The 17,245-nt window shown below is 40.2% G+C and overlaps 1 protein-coding gene across 17 annotated transcripts in view; it reads left to right on the forward strand.

Moving 5' to 3' along the window:
* Nucleotides 1-1,438: 1,438 nt before the first annotated feature.
* DAW1 (dynein assembly factor with WD repeats 1) overlaps nt 1,439-17,245 on the forward strand; it is a 52,103-nt gene continuing 36,296 nt past the window's right edge. For 9 of the 17 annotated variants that reach the window (XM_035305953.3, XM_035305954.3, XM_035305950.3 and 6 more), the window contains exons 1-3: nt 1,439-1,556; nt 14,379-14,432; nt 15,173-15,245. In XM_035305953.3, the coding sequence (XP_035161844.1) occupies nt 1,439-1,556; nt 14,379-14,432; nt 15,173-15,245 (245 nt within the window). Of the gene's footprint in view, nt 1,557-1,975; nt 2,181-14,378; nt 14,433-15,172; nt 15,246-17,245 lie in introns of all 17 variants that reach the window. The other 8 variants (XM_078328745.1, XM_008999641.5, XM_078328751.1 and 5 more) reach the window with 5 other exon arrangements.

Here is a 17,245-nt window from a genome sequence, read left to right on the forward strand (position 1 = left end):
ATATATATATTTTGAGACAGAGTCTGGCTCTGTCGCCCAGGTTGAAGTGCAGTGGGGTGATCTCAGCTCACTGTAACCACTGCCTCCTGGGCTTAAGCCATCCTCCCACCTCAGCCCTTAACAACCAATTCAATACCTTTAAACAATTGCCTTTACTTTTACAGTTACTGGCTATTTACTGAAAATTTAATATAATTTTAAATTTAGAAATAGAAACTTCACAGGTGGAATTAAATTTCATACGATTTTCGGTAAACAGCCCCCAGTAACTGTAAAAGTAAAGGCAATTTTTAAAATTATATTTTAAAAAGTGAAGTAAAATAAGCGAGTCAATCTAGAGACATTTTAAGAACTTAAAGAAAACGTAGGTATGGATCTCTGGAGGTGGTAAGGAGCGATATGGCCCGTAGTTGTGCAGAAAACACAGTAATTACTTAAGTTTGGGAAATTCCAATTTAGGCCAAATTCCTTAAGGGAAATCGACAAGCTGGCTGGCTCTTTCTGTCGGCAGCTTCCCGATGGAAACGTGGCAGGCAAAGAAACAGGACAGGCCACATGAAGGCCTGGAGAGCTTTAAGCCCAGGTTGAGAGCACAGGTGTGGCCGGGCACTGTGGCTCAAGCCTGTAATCCCAGCACTTTGGGAGGCCGAGGCGGGTGGATCACGAGGTCAACAGATCGAGACCCCATCACAGTCAACATGGTGAAACCCCGTCTCTACTAAAAATACAAAAAATTAGCTGGGCATGGTGGCGCGTGCCTCTAATCCCGGCTACTCGGGAGGCTGAGGCAGGAGAATTGCCTGAACCCAGGAGGCGGGGGTTGCTGTGAGCCGAGATCACACCATTGCACTCCAGCCTGGGTAACAAGAGCGAAACTCCGTCTCAAAAAAAAAGCACAGGTGTAGGCTTTCTGGTGTAGGTTCCGACACACCTGCCTTTCATTCCGGCCTCCACGACTCATTTAGGCTGCGACCCTTGAGTTCTCCACTTTCTCTAATTCTCAGTTACTTCCTCCTTAAGAAGTGGCCCATAACTCACACCTTTTTAGGTTTATAAGCCCGTGTGTACATACACCAATTAGTGCAATGTATGGCACAGAGTCCAGAAATGAAGGATATTAAGTTGAGGTCATTTTTCTTTTGCGAGGACAAGCACAGGGCATGGGCTGGGGCCCAGGAGTGAAAACCAGCAGCGGCTTTTCCGCCCACCCTTCCTTCTGGGACACCCAGTGTGCTAAAACAGGGCATGCGGCCCACCCGTGGCCTAGGCCGTCGGTTCCTGACCATGCCTAGCTCCTCTGAGGTGCCCTCATCCCGTTCACTTCAGGCACCTCCAGAACACTGGCCTCCCGCGCGCCGGAACCCGCGTCGTCCCCTAGCCGCCCGCAGGGCCGGAACTCCCAGCTCTGCGCTCCAAGACCGCGCGGCGCAACCTGCGCATGCGCACCCGCGTCCCGCTGCTGTTTAGCGGTTTCCAGGACTACGAAGCCCATCGCCCGGCATTGGAGAGCAAGAAAATGAAGCTCAAGAGCTTCCTGCTACGGTATTACCCGCCAGGTACGCGCCGGCCCGGCCCTGTCATCCCTACATGGGACTCCGGGCTCCGGGACTCGGAGGGTCTGGGGCGGAGGAGGTCGCGGGGACTGAGGGGCGTGGGGGAGGAGGGGGCCCCCTGGTGGGACAGGAAGTCGGGCACTTCCCAACCTGGGCGCCTCATTCCTTCAGACGCTGAACTCTTCCTCTAAACTTTAACAATTACTCTTTTAGGAATTTAAAGAGTTAAATTTGACTGTGCACATCAGTCCGTCTGCTTTATTGAATGCCTACTGTATACACGCTTTGTGCTCTGTGCCATGGACCTTTAAAGAAGTTTATAGTCCTTGATGCCAATGAGTGAAGTAATGATGAAACAAATTAACTATCAGTAACTTAAGCAATACATTAATTACTTAATCATTGCCTAACTCTAATTTTAGGACGTGGTCACCTTTAAAGAATAAGTGACACCCGTTGATCACCCAGTTTATTAGGGACAGAGATAGGAGTGGAACTCTTGGCTTCTAATTCAGAACTCACATTACAAATAGGAACATCTGCAAACGTGCCACAAGGCAGAAGATAACCAGATACACTTGCCCAGTGAAGTTTGGCTAGGAAATGTCATAAAGATTTCAAAAGAGGGTAAGATACTTTGGACCGGTTTGGTTTAGAATAGCTTTATGAGGGGTGGGAATTGAATTTAAGGTTGAATGTCGCACTTTTCCCAGCAACACATCCAACTGCTTGGTCAATATTTCCTTCCAAGTGTCTGTTGCACAGAGATCTCATTATTTCTTTCTTCCAGTCCCATCCCAATCCTGCTGCTTCCTCAGACTGTGCCCTGTAATGATGGCATCATCACCCTGCCTGTTTTTTGACAGAACCTAGGTGGTCAGGTGGTTGCTTTTTGTTTCTCTCTTGTGATCACTCACTACCCCCCTCCCCACCCCTTTTGCATTCCTTTATCCATTCTGCCAGCTCTAAGTCCAAAATATTCTGTGAATCCATCAGATTATCCCTCTTTCTATAGCACAGAGTGTTTGGTCTGACGTCCCTTTCAGCTGCTAACCTAGTCTTTTGGGAAAACCCTCCATTCCAGCCACCATTCCCTCTGGCTGGGCTACTCCAGTGGCTTTATAAGTGGATTTCTGGTTTTCATCCTCATCTCCTACAATCCATCTGCCACTAGGAGGCAGTGGGATCTGAATTCAAGATCTCGAATAGCTTCACATCATACTTAAGAATCAATCCACACCCCATGGGATTTGGTTCATCCTGTGCTGTTGACTTCTAAAACTTCCGACTTCTTTAGTTTGTTCTTCTAAGACTTCAGAGGGCCTTTTGCTCATTGTTCTTTTTTTGGACCCAGCTTTCCCTAGAGCTAGAAAAAGCTGCTTCCTTTTCTTCATTCAGTTTCAATCAATGTCAACCACCTGAAGAGACTTTCCTTTCTCACCTATTCAAAGTAGCCTGCACTGATTTTACTCTATGCCATAATGTGTTTAAAAATTATATTTGACACCATCCAGAATTCTACTTGTTATGTTTCAAATGTCTGCCTCCTTCCCATTTAATGTAAACTGCGTGAGAACTAAGATTTTTTTTTTTTTTTTAAATCATTGTAGCATCCTCTGCTTCTGGAAGAAATTTAGGGACATGGAAGATTAGGAATGTTTGTTGAATGAATGTATGGATAAATGGATGCATTTGATAGAGGTCAGGTATTCCTGAGAATAAATACTGAAAAATCTCAGGGGATGCTGTTTCTGCCTCTCTGGAAGATGGAGCTTGAATAGCTACTTTCTCCAGTTGGAAGTTAGCAATTGTAGAAAAGACACTCATTTTCTCCCTCATAGAACTCCAGTTAAAATAACATAAGAAAGCTATATATATATGGGAGTATCTAGGAAATTTATTTTATTAAATTAATTAGTTTATTTAATTTTTGAGATAGAGTCTTGCTGTTGCCCAGGTTGGAGTGCAGTAGTGCGATCTTGGCTCACTATAACCTCCACCGCCTGGATTCAAATGATATTCATGCCTTAGCCTCCAAGGTAGCTGGAATCACAGGTGTGCACCGCCACACCCAGCTAATTTTTGTATTTTTAGTAGAGACAGAGTTTCACCGTGTTGGCCAGGCTGGTCTCGAACTCCTGACCTCAACTGATCCACCTGTCTTGGCCTCCGAAAGTGCTGGGATTACAGGAATGAGTCACTGCACCAGGCAGAGAGTATCTAAGAAATTTAAGTTAGACATAGGTTTATAGTATATAGAAAATTTAAAATTAAGACCAATAGTCTGTTCCTTTTAAGTGTTCCATAATTCCGTAATTTTCTTTTGGCTCTTCTTGCCCATAGGCCTGTGCTGGCTCCCATAGGTGTACCAATAAATGAAGCTCTTGCTTTCATCCCTTTGTTGTGGAGTGTAGGTTAAGAATATGGGCTCTGGGTTCAGAATAACTGATTCTCACCATACATGATCAAAAAAAACACTTGGGCAATTTGTTTTACTCTATCAAACCATGGGTACATGGTGACAACAGCACCACTTGACAGGTCTACTAGACCCCTCCATCTGCTCATCTTGCTTGCTTCTTTCTCTTCAGAGTAAAGAAAGTTTTTGGAAGAATGCTTTCCCCACTTGCTGTCCTCCCTTCTGGATTGAACTCCTATCGTGTTTTCACCCTCATTGCTCCACTGAAACTGCCCACTTCAAGATCTCCAGTGACATTCGCATTGCTAATCCACTGGCCAAGCCACAGTCCTTGCCTGTCTTGACCTGACAGCAGCATTCGACCCATTTGACCACTCTACTTCTTTTGGCTTCCAGGACAGATTCTATTTTTGTGTCTCATGGTCACTTCTTCTCTGTCCACTTTGTTGTTGGTTCTTCTTCTTTTTGATTATTTAATGTTGGAGTGCCCCAGAAACCTAACCTTGGATTTCTCTTTTCTATCTATGCTCATACACGAGGCAATCTTGTACATTCTCAAGGTGTAAAAACTATCCTGAAGCTGGGCCCTGTGGCTCAAATGTGTAATCCCAGCACTTTGGGATACTGAAGCGGGCAGATCACCTGACGTCAGGAGTTCCAGACCAGCCTGGCCAATGTGGTGAAACCCCACCTCTACTAAAAGTGCAAAAAATATTAGCCAGGTGTGGTGGTGCGGGTCTGTTACCCAGCTACCCGGGTGGCTGAGGCAGGAGAATCGCTTGAACCTGGGAGGCAGTCGTTGGAGTGAGCTGAGATTGTGCCAGTGCACTCCAGCCTGGGCGCCGGAGCAAGACTCTGTCTCAAAAAAACAAAAACAAAAAATAAAAATCAAACCATCCCGCATAGTCCTGAGTACCTAAATGCCCGCCAGGCAGATTCATCTGAATGTCTACTGTGCATCTCATATGGGGATCTCCTACGGTCAGCACATTTCAGCTCCATGTCTCCACTTGCTCATGTCAAACATTTTGGACTCTCCTCTCTCTCATACTCCACATCTGGTCCAATAACAAATCCTGCTAGTCCTGGCTTCAGAATATATACAGAATTCAACAGTTTCTTCTACCTGACCGCTACTGATTTTTTTAGCTTGAAAGCTTCCTTCCTCCTTTGACCCACTTCGGTCCACATGGCAGTGGGATAGCTCTGTTGGAACATAAATATGATCATGTCACTCTTCTGCTCCAGCCCTCCAATGGCTTCTCATCTCACTTAAAGTGAAAGGGACATGATTTCCAAGGTCCTGAAAAACCTCAGCCCCTGTTGCTTTCCTGACCTCACCACTTTCTGCTTTTCCCTCCAGCAGAACTCCTCTTCTTGGTGTTCCTTGGATGGGGCAGGAGTGTCCCCACTCAGGGCCTGCAGTTGCTGTTCTTTCTGCCTCGAATAATCTACCCATGGACATTTGTATCGCTAGTGCCCCATATTTTTAAACTCTTTCCTCAAAAGTGTGTAAAGTGAAGACTTAGATGACTCCCTTCTGAGCATTCCTATCTTCTCATGATATTTCACAGCCCCTTTCCCAACTTTGTCTTTTCTCCTTGGGGCTTTCTTAATCCAACTCATCATTATTTTACTCATTTATTTTGTTTATTCTTCCCTAATAGAATAAAAGCTTGATGAAAGTAGAAACTTTGTCTATTTTGTTTCCACCTTGTCTCTAGCACCCAGAGCAGAGCCTGGTGCACAAAATGACATTAATGTTTCTGTTGAATAAGTGAGTTTAATGAGATGACGTATGTTATGCAGAATGCCTCAAACTCTTTCTGAAATGTGAAAGGGTCAGATAAGTGACCTTTGATCTACTTCAGCTCTAAAAGCCTAGGACTCTTATAGCGATCTTAGATTCAGGTAATGCTCTTGACTCATGTTTGCAACTATTGCCTTAATGATTATCTTATAATGAGATCATATTACTTAGCACGCTTGACATTTAATTTCTGAATTCCAGTCTTTGGTGAGCCATATCATATGCAAGTTTCCAACATACTGCTGAATAGCATGTAGGTGTTTCAATAACATTACCAGTTGGGAAAAAATCATTCATCACTGAATCATTCCCGTGCTACCTTTATCCCTTTTGCATATAGAGGAGTTTCGTTTTGCCTCATAATCCTCTAATTTTCGCCCTCCCACTTTCTTTTGAATAACATATAGGTCAGGGCATTGTCTTGTTGCTATCTACTGAATGCTGTCTCCCTACCTACATTCTCAAAAACTAAATGCGCATACTAATAACATGGCTAATCAAACATGGGACATTCCTTTTCATCTTGGTCATATTTATTAACTCATAAGCTCTTTACTTTGGGAAGAGTGGGTGTTGACTATGTGCTTTTCAGCTGACTCAGTTATGATAATTTTTGTCTTTCATTTAATGTGTGAAGTCCATAGTTCTTTGGCCAGGAGAAGGAAGTAAGTCAACAATTAACTAAACTAGTTAACATTCTGAGCGCTTTAAAGGTTTCTGTTGATTGAGTATATAATCTAAGTAAAGAACACTAATATCATTTGAAGCATGCCCTTTTAAATATTGAAGAATTTGAGGAATAGAGGCTTCTTACCTAAATGTTTTGGAAATTATATTTATTGAATAATACACAATCAAGGGAAAATTAAGATTACTAAGATACTGTGGAAAACAATCACTGAAGGAACATATGTATTTCTGGCAGCATCTTTATTTATTTTTATTTTTGAGACACAGTTTTACTCTGTTGCCCAGGCTGGAGTGTAGTGGCAAGATCTTGGCTCACTGCAACCTCTGCCTCAATGTCCTGTGTTGCTGAGATTACAGGCATGTGCTATCATGCCCAGCTAATTTTTGTATTTTTAGTAGATATGTAGTTTCACCATGTTGGCCAAGCTGATCCTGAATTCCTGACCTCAAGTGATGCAACTGCCTCGCCTCCCAAAGTGCTGGGATTATAGGCATGAGCCACTGCTCCTGGACTCTTTATTTTCTGTTTTTATTCTTCGTGGCATGCGGCACAGCCCTTTGCTCATTTTGGAGCTCAGTAATCATGAGAGGGATGAACATATTGCCTAGATCAATGTTGCACAAGCTTTTTGGCACCAGGGACTGACTGATTTCAGGGAAGACTGATTTCAGGGAAGACAATTTTTCCACAGACGAGGAGGATGGTTTCGGGATGAAACTGTTACACCTGCGATCATCAGGCATTAGTCAGATTCGCATGAAGAGTGTGCAACCTAGGTCCCTCGTATGCGTAGTTCACAGTAGGTTTCGTGCTGCTCTGAGACTCTAATGCTGCTGCTAATCTGATAGGAGGCGGACTGAGCTCAGAAGGTAATGCTCACTTACTCACTGCTCACCTCCTGCTGTGTGGCCTGGATCATAACAGGTGACTACTACTGGTCTAGGGCACAGCAGGGTAAGGGGATCCCTGGCCTAGAGGTTTTGTAACAGCAAAGCAGTCAAATGTACATGTTTCAATTTTGTACTTTATTTTCCAGATCCATTTGTACAGCATCCCAACGAATTTTTAGTAATCAGCTTAAAGACTCTGAATCTTTTTACTTTATTACCAACAAGATAGTGAAGAGAGAAAGCACACTTTTGTTAACTTATTTGCTAAAGTGTTCAAAATGCATTTCCTTAAGGTATTAGATCATACTCCATGGACTGCCAAGTGCTAACTCTTTCCAACCTTTCTCTGAGTTACAGATATTATTATATTGCTTATTCATTGTGTACACCATTTATTTACTCAAACATTTATTTCCTCAATAATAAATAACACATAGTAAGTACCCTTATATATAATGCAAAAAATCTAAAATTATAGTACTGAAACACTCTCTTGATGATGATGACACCTTGCATTGATACAGACTTTGCATATTTTAATGTATGTATCTTTCTTGAATTTTCAAATAGCTTCATAGGGATCTTGATCTTCAAGAGTTTATATTCTAATAATGTTGATCAACTGGGCATGGTGGTGCATGCCTTTAATCCTAGCATTTTGAGAAACTGAGGCAGGAGGATGGCTTGAGACCAGGAGTTTGAGACCAGCCTGAGAAACATAGTGAGATCTTGTTTCTACAAAAAATTAAAAAGTTAGCTGGGCACAATGGCATGGGCCTGTAGTCCTAGCTATTCAAGAAAATGAGGCAGAAGGATGGCATGAGTCATTCGATGAGTGAAACTTACATCTACTTTGTTTTGTATTTTTCCTTGATAATGAAATTAAGGATTTTTGTTTTGGTTTGTTTAGTGAGCTATGATTGTATCACTGTACTGCAGCGTAGGTGACAGAACAAGACTCTGCCTTTAACAAAATGAAAAAGAAAAGATGTTGATCCCTATCATTTTTTCTGTTTTCTTATTTTTCTCTTTCTAATTTTAATTTTAATAATTTTTTTTGCCCAGGCTGGAGTGCAGTGGCACAATCTCAGCTCACTGCTATGTCTGCCTCCTGGATTCAAGTTATTTTCCTGCCTCAGTTTCCCAAGTAGCTGGGATTATAGGCATGCCACCCCACCTTGCTAATTTTTTGTGTGTTTAGTAGAGACAGAGTTTCATCATGTTGTCCAGGCTGGTCTCGAATTCCTGGCCTCAAGTGATCTGCCTGCCTCAGCCTCCCAAAGTGCTGGAATTACAGGCATGAGCCACCATGCCTGTCTTCTCTTACTTTTTTAAATTATAAAATATTTATGCATAGCCAAATAAGGAAAATACATCAAGAAATAGCTAAGATCAGCCTCATCCCCCTGGAGATGTGATCATCCCTTGAAAGGAGTCACCTAATGTGTGAGAATCCCTGTTTCTTCAAGCTGCTGATGTTGAATATAATCAGTCTTCTTAATCTTTGCTAATTTGATGGGTGAAAGTTACATCTACTTTGTTTTATATTTTTTCTTGATAATGAAATTAAGGGTTTTTGTTTTGGTTTGTTTTTTGATCATTGACTGTCTTTGTAAATTGACTGTTCCTGACTTTTGTCCAATTTTCTTTTTAAAAATCATGTTTAGAGTTCTTTATATTAAGTTCTTAAAGCTTTGTGTTTATGGTTGAAACTTCTTTGCTGATTACTATTTGCCTTTAGCTTTGTGGTATCTTTTATCGTACAGAAACTTTCAATTTATTTTAGACAAATTTGTCAAATTTTTTTATAGCTATTGTTATTTCACATACTTACAAAGGTGATTACAGACACTAAGATATAAATATAATATATTATTTAGAATATTTTATATTTTATTTTTAATACTAAAATTTGTAATCAACCTGGAATATTTTTGCACATTGTATGTGGCAGAAATATATTTTATTTTCAAAAATTCAAGGTGATTATTACATCATTTATTGAACAAAACCTTCTTTCTCTATTAATTTGAAATATGATTACATCATTTATTGAATGATATTCTCTATTAATTAAAAGATTATCTTCACTTTATTTTTAAATTTTGATGCATAGGTGATTTTATTATACTGATCTAATTTTGTCTCAGAACCACATTTTTTTTTTTGAGATGGAGTTTCACACTTGTTACCCAGGCTGGAGTGCAATGGTGCGATCTCGGCTCACCGCAACCTCTGCCTCCTGGGTTCAGGCAATTCTCCTGCCTCAGCCTCCTGAGTAGCTGGGATTACAGGCACGCGCCACCATGCCCAGCTAATTTTTTGTATTTTTAGTAGAGATGGGGTTTCACCATGTTGACCAGGATGGTCTCAATCTCTTTACCTTGTGATCCACCCGCCTCGGCCTCCCAAAGTGCTGGGATTGCAGGCTTGAGCCACCACGCCCAGCCTATTTTATAGTTCATTGTAATATCTGGCAGAGTAAATTTTCACATTTTAAAAAGTAACATCATTATAATTACATTAACTTCATAAATTTGACATCTTTACAGCATTAAGTTTTCTCACCCATAAATGTGTCTCCTCGTTTATCACATTTTTTTGATATTCAATAGTACATCGGGGACTTGCACATTTCTTATTAGTTCTATGTTTAGATACTCAGTAATTTTCTTTGCGACTGTAAATGTGATCTTGCCATTAACTGCATCTTTAATGTTTACAATATCTCTTTCTTGTCTTCTCCTAATCTAGTCTCAGCTTTCTGTATTCTATTTATCTTTTATAAGCACCTTAAATCTTTTCCGTAACATGTGGCATACAGTTAGGTTTAAAGATATTTTAACAGTGCTATAATGTCATATTTTGCTGAAAAGGTTAATGTGACATGAACAGTTTTTTTTACTCTAAAGAAATAAGTGGTGGTTGGTTTTCCATGGAATCTTTCTTTTTTTCTTTTAAAGTTTGCTTTTGAGACAATAGTTTGGTTTCAGGTCTTTAGTACAAAAGAACTACTTCTTGTGGGGAAAAACAACACAAAATTATGCCAAACTAGCATTTGCTTGCTATGTGATAGTGTTCTGGGCATTCCTCCAGTGATTAAACGCATTTTGAATGATTTTTCTGTTCTAAAATCTTGTACTTCATTACACAACATCTGCTTGAATTACCTGTTAGGTTTTGCCATATCCGCACAGCAAGACAGGGTTGAGAAAAATTTCTTCTGAGAGATCATATGCAGCTGAGTGGGTAGTGATGAGGAAGAAACTCTAGAGGAGAAGCAATGTTGAAGGAGAAGATCCTGAACTCTTTGAGGTGGTGGGGAGACATCTATGTATCTGGAACTCAGAGGCGATCTAGACTAGAGGGTTGCAATTAATAGTTAGCATGTTGATGGTAATTAAAGTCCTGGAACCGATGAATTGATACAGGGAAAGAATATGAGGTGAGAGAAGAAGAATCTCTAGACCTGAAGTTTAAAGATGCTTAGTGTTTCAAGGTCAGGCAAAAGAGGACAAAGGAGAATAAAAAATGACAAAGTGATTGGGAAAAGAGAAAGAAGAGATTTTATAAAAGCCTAAAGGAGGTATATTTGAGGAAGGAGGACATATTGTTTATGGTGTTGATGATTTCTGAAAGGCCATGTGCTATAAGGACAGAGAATGTCAAATGCATTAAGCAATTTGAGGACAGTCTTCCAATCATCTGCCAGTTAATTCATGTATTCAACAAGCACTACTTGAGCATTTTGAAAGATCATGAAGGCACTGGATAAGGTCACGCACTGTTGATGGAGAAGTGGAAGCTCGGGAGGGATCTGAGCGTGTTGCTCATACTCGACCCTGAACGAAACAATTCACAGACCTGCTGTGCTTAAATCATGACTTGCCCTGGGAAGGGTCTTTTTGGGAATATAGGGAGGCATATGGCATGGATATACTTCCTTCTTCAAAGATGTTACAAGCTCCCTGGAAAGAGAAGGCATAAATGCAATTTAAGTAATACAAGGTGACCATGTAGGAAATGGCACAAGGTAGCATTTGATTAATAGCTAGTTAATAAGCACTGTTCATTGAGAATTTATGCCGAGAGCTTTGTATACATCTAGGTAATCTCAATCACAAACTGTAGGTAGTGTTCATAGATGAGAAAATTGTGACAAATTACTTTACTAGAACTATGACATAAGTAAGGGGTTGAAGATCTATTTTATGCCATGTATACACTTTTCTACTCCGCCACATTCTTTTTTTTTTTTTTTTTTTTTGAGACAGAGAGTTTTACTCTGTTGCCTAGGCTGGAGTCAGTGGTGTGATCTCAGCTCAATGAAACCTCCGCCTCCCAGGTTCAAGTGATTCTCCTTCCTCAGCCTCTCAAGTAGCTGGGATTACAGGTGCCTGCCACCACACTCAGCTAATTTTTGTATTTTTAGTAGAGATGGGGTTTCAGCATGTTGGCCAGGCTGGTCTTAAACTCCTGACCTCAAGTGATCTGCTTGCCTCGGCCTCCCAAAGTGCTGGGATTATAGTAGTAAGCCACCACACCTGGCCTCTGCCACATTCTTTCTCAACAGTTCAGTGCTTTTGAAAAGTAAATATCATGTTTTGGCATCATTTTCTGTTTTCTGAATCTGAATATTGCTGGAATCATATCTGTTATATCAAACTATGGACTATAGCAGTAATTCTCAAACTACAGGGGACTCCCGAGAACACTCGAACACTTTCAGCAGGGTCTCATGGTCAAACTTATTTTTCATAATAACAATAAGATGTTACTTCCTTTTTTAAACTGTACTGACATTGTCACTAATGGTCCAGAAGCAATGGAAGGTGAAACAGCTGGTGCCTTACTACAAATCAAGGAAGTGACACCAAACTCTCATTGTGGTCACTGTATTCTTCACTGACACACACTCACAATAGTCAAAAACAAAAAATCCCAGCAGAACAACCTAGTTTCGCTTGAGAATTTCCTTGATGAAGCAGCAAAAATTACTAATGTAGCTAAATGTTAACATAGGAGTGCATGTGTTTTGAGTATTCTAGGTGATGAAATAGGAAGCACTAAGAAATCACTTCCACTGTACAGCGAAGCCTGATAGTTGTTGCTATGGTTAGGCTTTGTGTCCTCACCCAAATCTCATCTTGAATTATAATTACCATAATCCCCACAATCCCCACATGTCGAGAGAGAGACCAGGTGGAGGTGATTGGATCAGGGGACAGTTCTCATGATAGTGGGTGAGTTCTCACGAGATCTGATCATTTTATAAGTGTTTGGTAGTTCCTCCTGCATTCATTCTGTTCCTGTCGCCTTGTGAAGAAGGTGCCTTACTTCCTCTTTTCCTTCCACCATGAGTGTAGGTTTCCTGAGGCCTCCCCAGCTGTGAGGAACTGTGAGTCAATTAAACTTCTTTCTTTTATAAATTACCCAGTCGCAGGCAGTTCTTTATAGCAGTATGAAAACAAACTAACACAGTTGTCTTAAGGAAAATGTCGGTTGCTTGAGTTACGAGATAAGCCAACTTTTTTTTCATGGAAAAGCATTTTTGCTTGAAAGACTGACGGAGAAACAACATGGTTTTCAGACTTGGACATGTGGCAGACATTTTCTTGAAAATGAACAAAGTGAGCCCACAGCTTTCAAGCAAAAATGTCAGCATTTCTTGCTAGTGATATATTTGTGCTTCCAATCAAAAAGTCTAAGCTCAGAACACTTTTGTTCACCACTATAATCTTGATAGCTTACCAACAGTGAGAGTTTTCTTATGATAAAACCTGGTAGTGAACATGGCAAATGTTACTTTCTGATATTGTGTGATGAAATATGTCAACAGTTAAAATATATGCATGACTTATTTTTCAAATGTCCAGTGCATGATTGTGCATAGATCACGCATGGATAAAAGATCCATCGAAAGCGTGTAATAGACCAATGGGGTTTAATGCAAGTATATGGAAAAGTTCACTATTATGGTTTCAGATTCTATACTGCAACTAATTTTAAGAAGTTACCATTTGTTGAGTCTTAATATAATATCAAAAAAGAATGTTCATACTGATATAAAAAGGCAATTATAATATTCCTTCATTTTCAAACTACATATCGGTGTCTGACTATATTTGTTTAAAAACTTTACCAGCAACAGCTTGAATGCAGAAACAGATGAGAATTCAGTGTCTTAAATCAAGCCAGACATTAGAGATTTGCAAAAGTATAAAACAGTGCTACTCTTCTTGCTCTTTTGGGGGGTCATGAAAATATAGTTACTTTTACAAAAATTTAAAATAAACAACATGCTATGAATTATTGTTATTTTAAAACAATAAATATTTTAAAACTTTCTCAATTTTAGTTTTTAATATGAAAAAGACTCTTTGGTGTTCTAAATAATTTATCAAGAGTGTAAGGTGATCCGGAAGCCAGATTTTTTAGATGAACTAGTTTAGATCCATGGTCAGAGATAGTAGAATCAAGTGATTAGGAGGCTCTCTCCAGTTTTTATTAGTGCTGGGCTCTTTGGATGCAGTATATTCTGTGGTTCCATCTTCAAGTTTACAGGTTCTATTGTCTGTCATCTGTATTTTTGAACTCACTTAGCAAGTTTTTTATTTTTATTATTATATTTTTCAGTTTTAGAATTCTCATTTGGTTTAATATTTTCTGGGATTTTTCATTCTTCATTTGTTTCAAATAAATTTATAAATGATCACTGAAGGATTTTCATAATATCTTCTTTAAAGCCCTTGTTAGGTGATTCCAACCTCTGATTCATCTTGGTATTGCTGTTTGTTGATTGTCCTTGGCATAATAGATGATTTTTTTTTTAATCGTCTCCTAGACATTTTGATTATTACAGATATTCTTGATTCTATCTAAACCTTCTAATTTGGGGAAATCTGCTTAGATTTAGCATATGTATTCTTGGGCTACTTTTGTGGGTGTTAGTTTTAATGATGGTAATGTAGTTTCCTAAGTCCTTGCAATGCTACTGTCCTTTTGTTTTTTCCAGTATTGCTAAGACTCCTATTCAGTCGCTGCTGGCGCCACCTGCAGGGAGCAGAAGGTACTTCCATAGTAGGCCTGCTATCACTGAGTGACCTTCCTGGTCACTTCTGGGCCTGATTATGCTACTGGCTGGAAGACAGGGAGACACAGGGCTTTGCAGAGGCTGCCTCAGTGCCTGGTTGTGGAGTGAGGTCTGAGACATCCCTGGACTTCATCGTTGTCTCTTTTGCAAGTGGATAGCACCATCCACCAATGGCCTGGCTGTGGAGTGGGATCTGGGAGGTCCCAGGACTTTGTTGATGGGGCTGCAGCCAGATCGGACTGCCTGCTGGGGCCCAGCATGTGCAGTGGGAACTGAAACAGCCTTGAGCTGAGCTTCCACTGGGGGATCAAAGTGCTTGCAGGAGCCCCATTTGTGGGGCAGGGGTTAGGGCCCTCTTGTCCTAGTTTTGGGATGTGGGGTGCGGTGATAAAAAGAAAATCCAGGACTCTCACCATGTAGTCATTCCTCAAGCCCTGAGGCCTGTAGCCAGTCTACCTTCTTCCATCCAACTTTCGATTATTTTATCATTGTCTGTTGAACAATTTCAAGGGCATTTATTTATATTTAGAGGGAAGGACCAGGGAAAAGTGTGTCTATGTGATTTTGTTTTGGAACTAGATATAACTGCTTATTTTTTAAATTAAAAATGTAAAATTATAAAAAGTAAAAATGGAAAAAATTGTGGCAAGGTAGGTTAACTTTTGGCTTAGGCGGTCATCGTATGTGTTTTATAGCATGTTTGTTTATTTCTGTAGGAATTATGTTGGAATATGAAAAAAGTGGAGAATTAAAGACTAAGTCCATAGATTTGCTTGATCTTGGTCCCAGGTAAGTTAACTATGTAACACAACAAGTAAATTTTCACTGGAAATGACACAAGAGTGATGTGTGGATGAGCTGCAGGTAATACACTAAACTGCATATAATAAACTGCAGCTAATACATTATTTTTAAAAAATAGTTCTTCTGTGGTGTATTAGTTACTGTTTGTTTCAGTCAGTTTTACCTGAGGATCTTCCTAAATGAAGAGGAGGTGGAAAAAGGGTCATCACACTTTTTTTTTTCTAAGAAGATCTTTAAAAAACAAACCTTTGAGTTTATAGTTTTAGAAAAGTTGTGAAGGTAGAGTTTCTGCACCCAGTTTCCCCTGATCTTAGCATCTCAGATTAGTCAGGTACATTTATTAGGATTAATGAACCAGTATGATACATACTTACTAGCTAAGGCCCACTTTATTCAGTTTTTCTTAGTTTTTCCCTAATTCCCTTCTTCTGTTCCAGGATTCCATCCAGAATCCCACATGACATTTAGCCATCATGTATCCTTAAGCATCCCTAGGCTGTGACTGTTTCTCAGATTTCTCTTATTTTTGCTGACCTTAACATTTTTGAGGAGTACTTGTAACTGAGTTTTAAGAATATTACTAAACCTGTTATTATTAAATGCTTCATAGGTCTGACTGAATATGTTCCTCCTCATTAATTGTCATGGGGCAGAAGGGGGAGACCTAATCTTTATTACTGAAGCTTGGTATGAATGCAGAGAAAATCTCTTGTGATGTGATAATGCCGAGTTCGAAATCTAATGCTAATAGCTGGCATGGTGGCTCACACCTGTGATCCCAGCACTTTGGAAGGCCAAGGTGGGTGGATCACTTGAGGTCAGGAGTTCAAGACCAGCGTGGCCAACATGGTGAAACCCTGTCTCTACTAAACACACAAAAATTAGCCAGGTGTGGTGGCATATGCCTGTTGTCCTAGTTACTCGGGAGGCTAAGGGATGAGAATCACTTGAACCCAGGAGGCAGAGATTACAGTGAGCAAGATCACGCCACTACACTCCAGCCTGGGTGACAGAGTGAGACTCCATCTCAAAAAAAAATCTCATGAATAACTCCACTTTAAGGCCAAGTGGTGGCTCACACCTGTAATCCCAGCATCTTGGGAGGCCAAGGCAGGAGAATCACTTTAGTCTAGGAGCTTGAGACCAGCCTGGGCAACACAACATAGCAAGACCCTGTCTTTATAAACAAACAAGCAAAAATTCAACTTCAAGAGAGAGTCAGACTAGTGATTATCCTGTGAGAGCCTAAATTCAGATAAGGTGGAGATAATCCCAATGAGTGAAAATTAAAAAAGAAACAGAACAAAAATGTTGTGTTTTAGGTTTGTGGCCTGAGACTGTGAGCAAAAGGAGCTTTCTTACATGAGCTGCTCTCTAGTTTTATAATGACCCCACTTGGCACCATAACTGAGAGAAAGGTGCTCTCTTAATCCTGGAGTTGCTACCACTTGAGAGGTTTGGTGTTTCTGGGAACACCTGTCTAGGGTGGGGATGGGGCATGGCTCAGAGGACGATGGTCTTTGTAGGGTCCAAGTCTTATTTCAGGTGCTTGACACAAGGAAGGTAGTCAACTGATTTTTTTTTCAATCAAAGAATAAACAGTGGCACAGATAGTGTCACTGAATTTCATGTACAACAATCTTTGTTTATTTTCAGGAAAGATGAGGCCTAATATCAAACCCAACCTGTAATTTTTGTAAATGGAACCTGTTACTGAATTGTGTGACTATGCTAGCATGCAGGAAGTTTCTTCATTAGACATTCATTTATTTTTTCAGCAGTTACATATATGTACAATTACATATATGTACACATACATAAGAATCTAATGTGGGTTAGATTCTAAAAGAGGCTATGAAGATATTAATCATAATCCCTACACTTGATAGGCTTTTTGTCTAGTTTGAGAAACAACTTGTACAACATAGAACATCACACAGGTGGTACAGATACACTTCTATGTGGGAGAACAGCCCCCAGATAGA

This window comes from Callithrix jacchus, chromosome 6 (assembly GCF_049354715.1).
Source record: "Callithrix jacchus isolate 240 chromosome 6, calJac240_pri, whole genome shotgun sequence".
Classification (NCBI taxonomy): domain Eukaryota; kingdom Metazoa; phylum Chordata; class Mammalia; order Primates; family Cebidae; genus Callithrix; species Callithrix jacchus.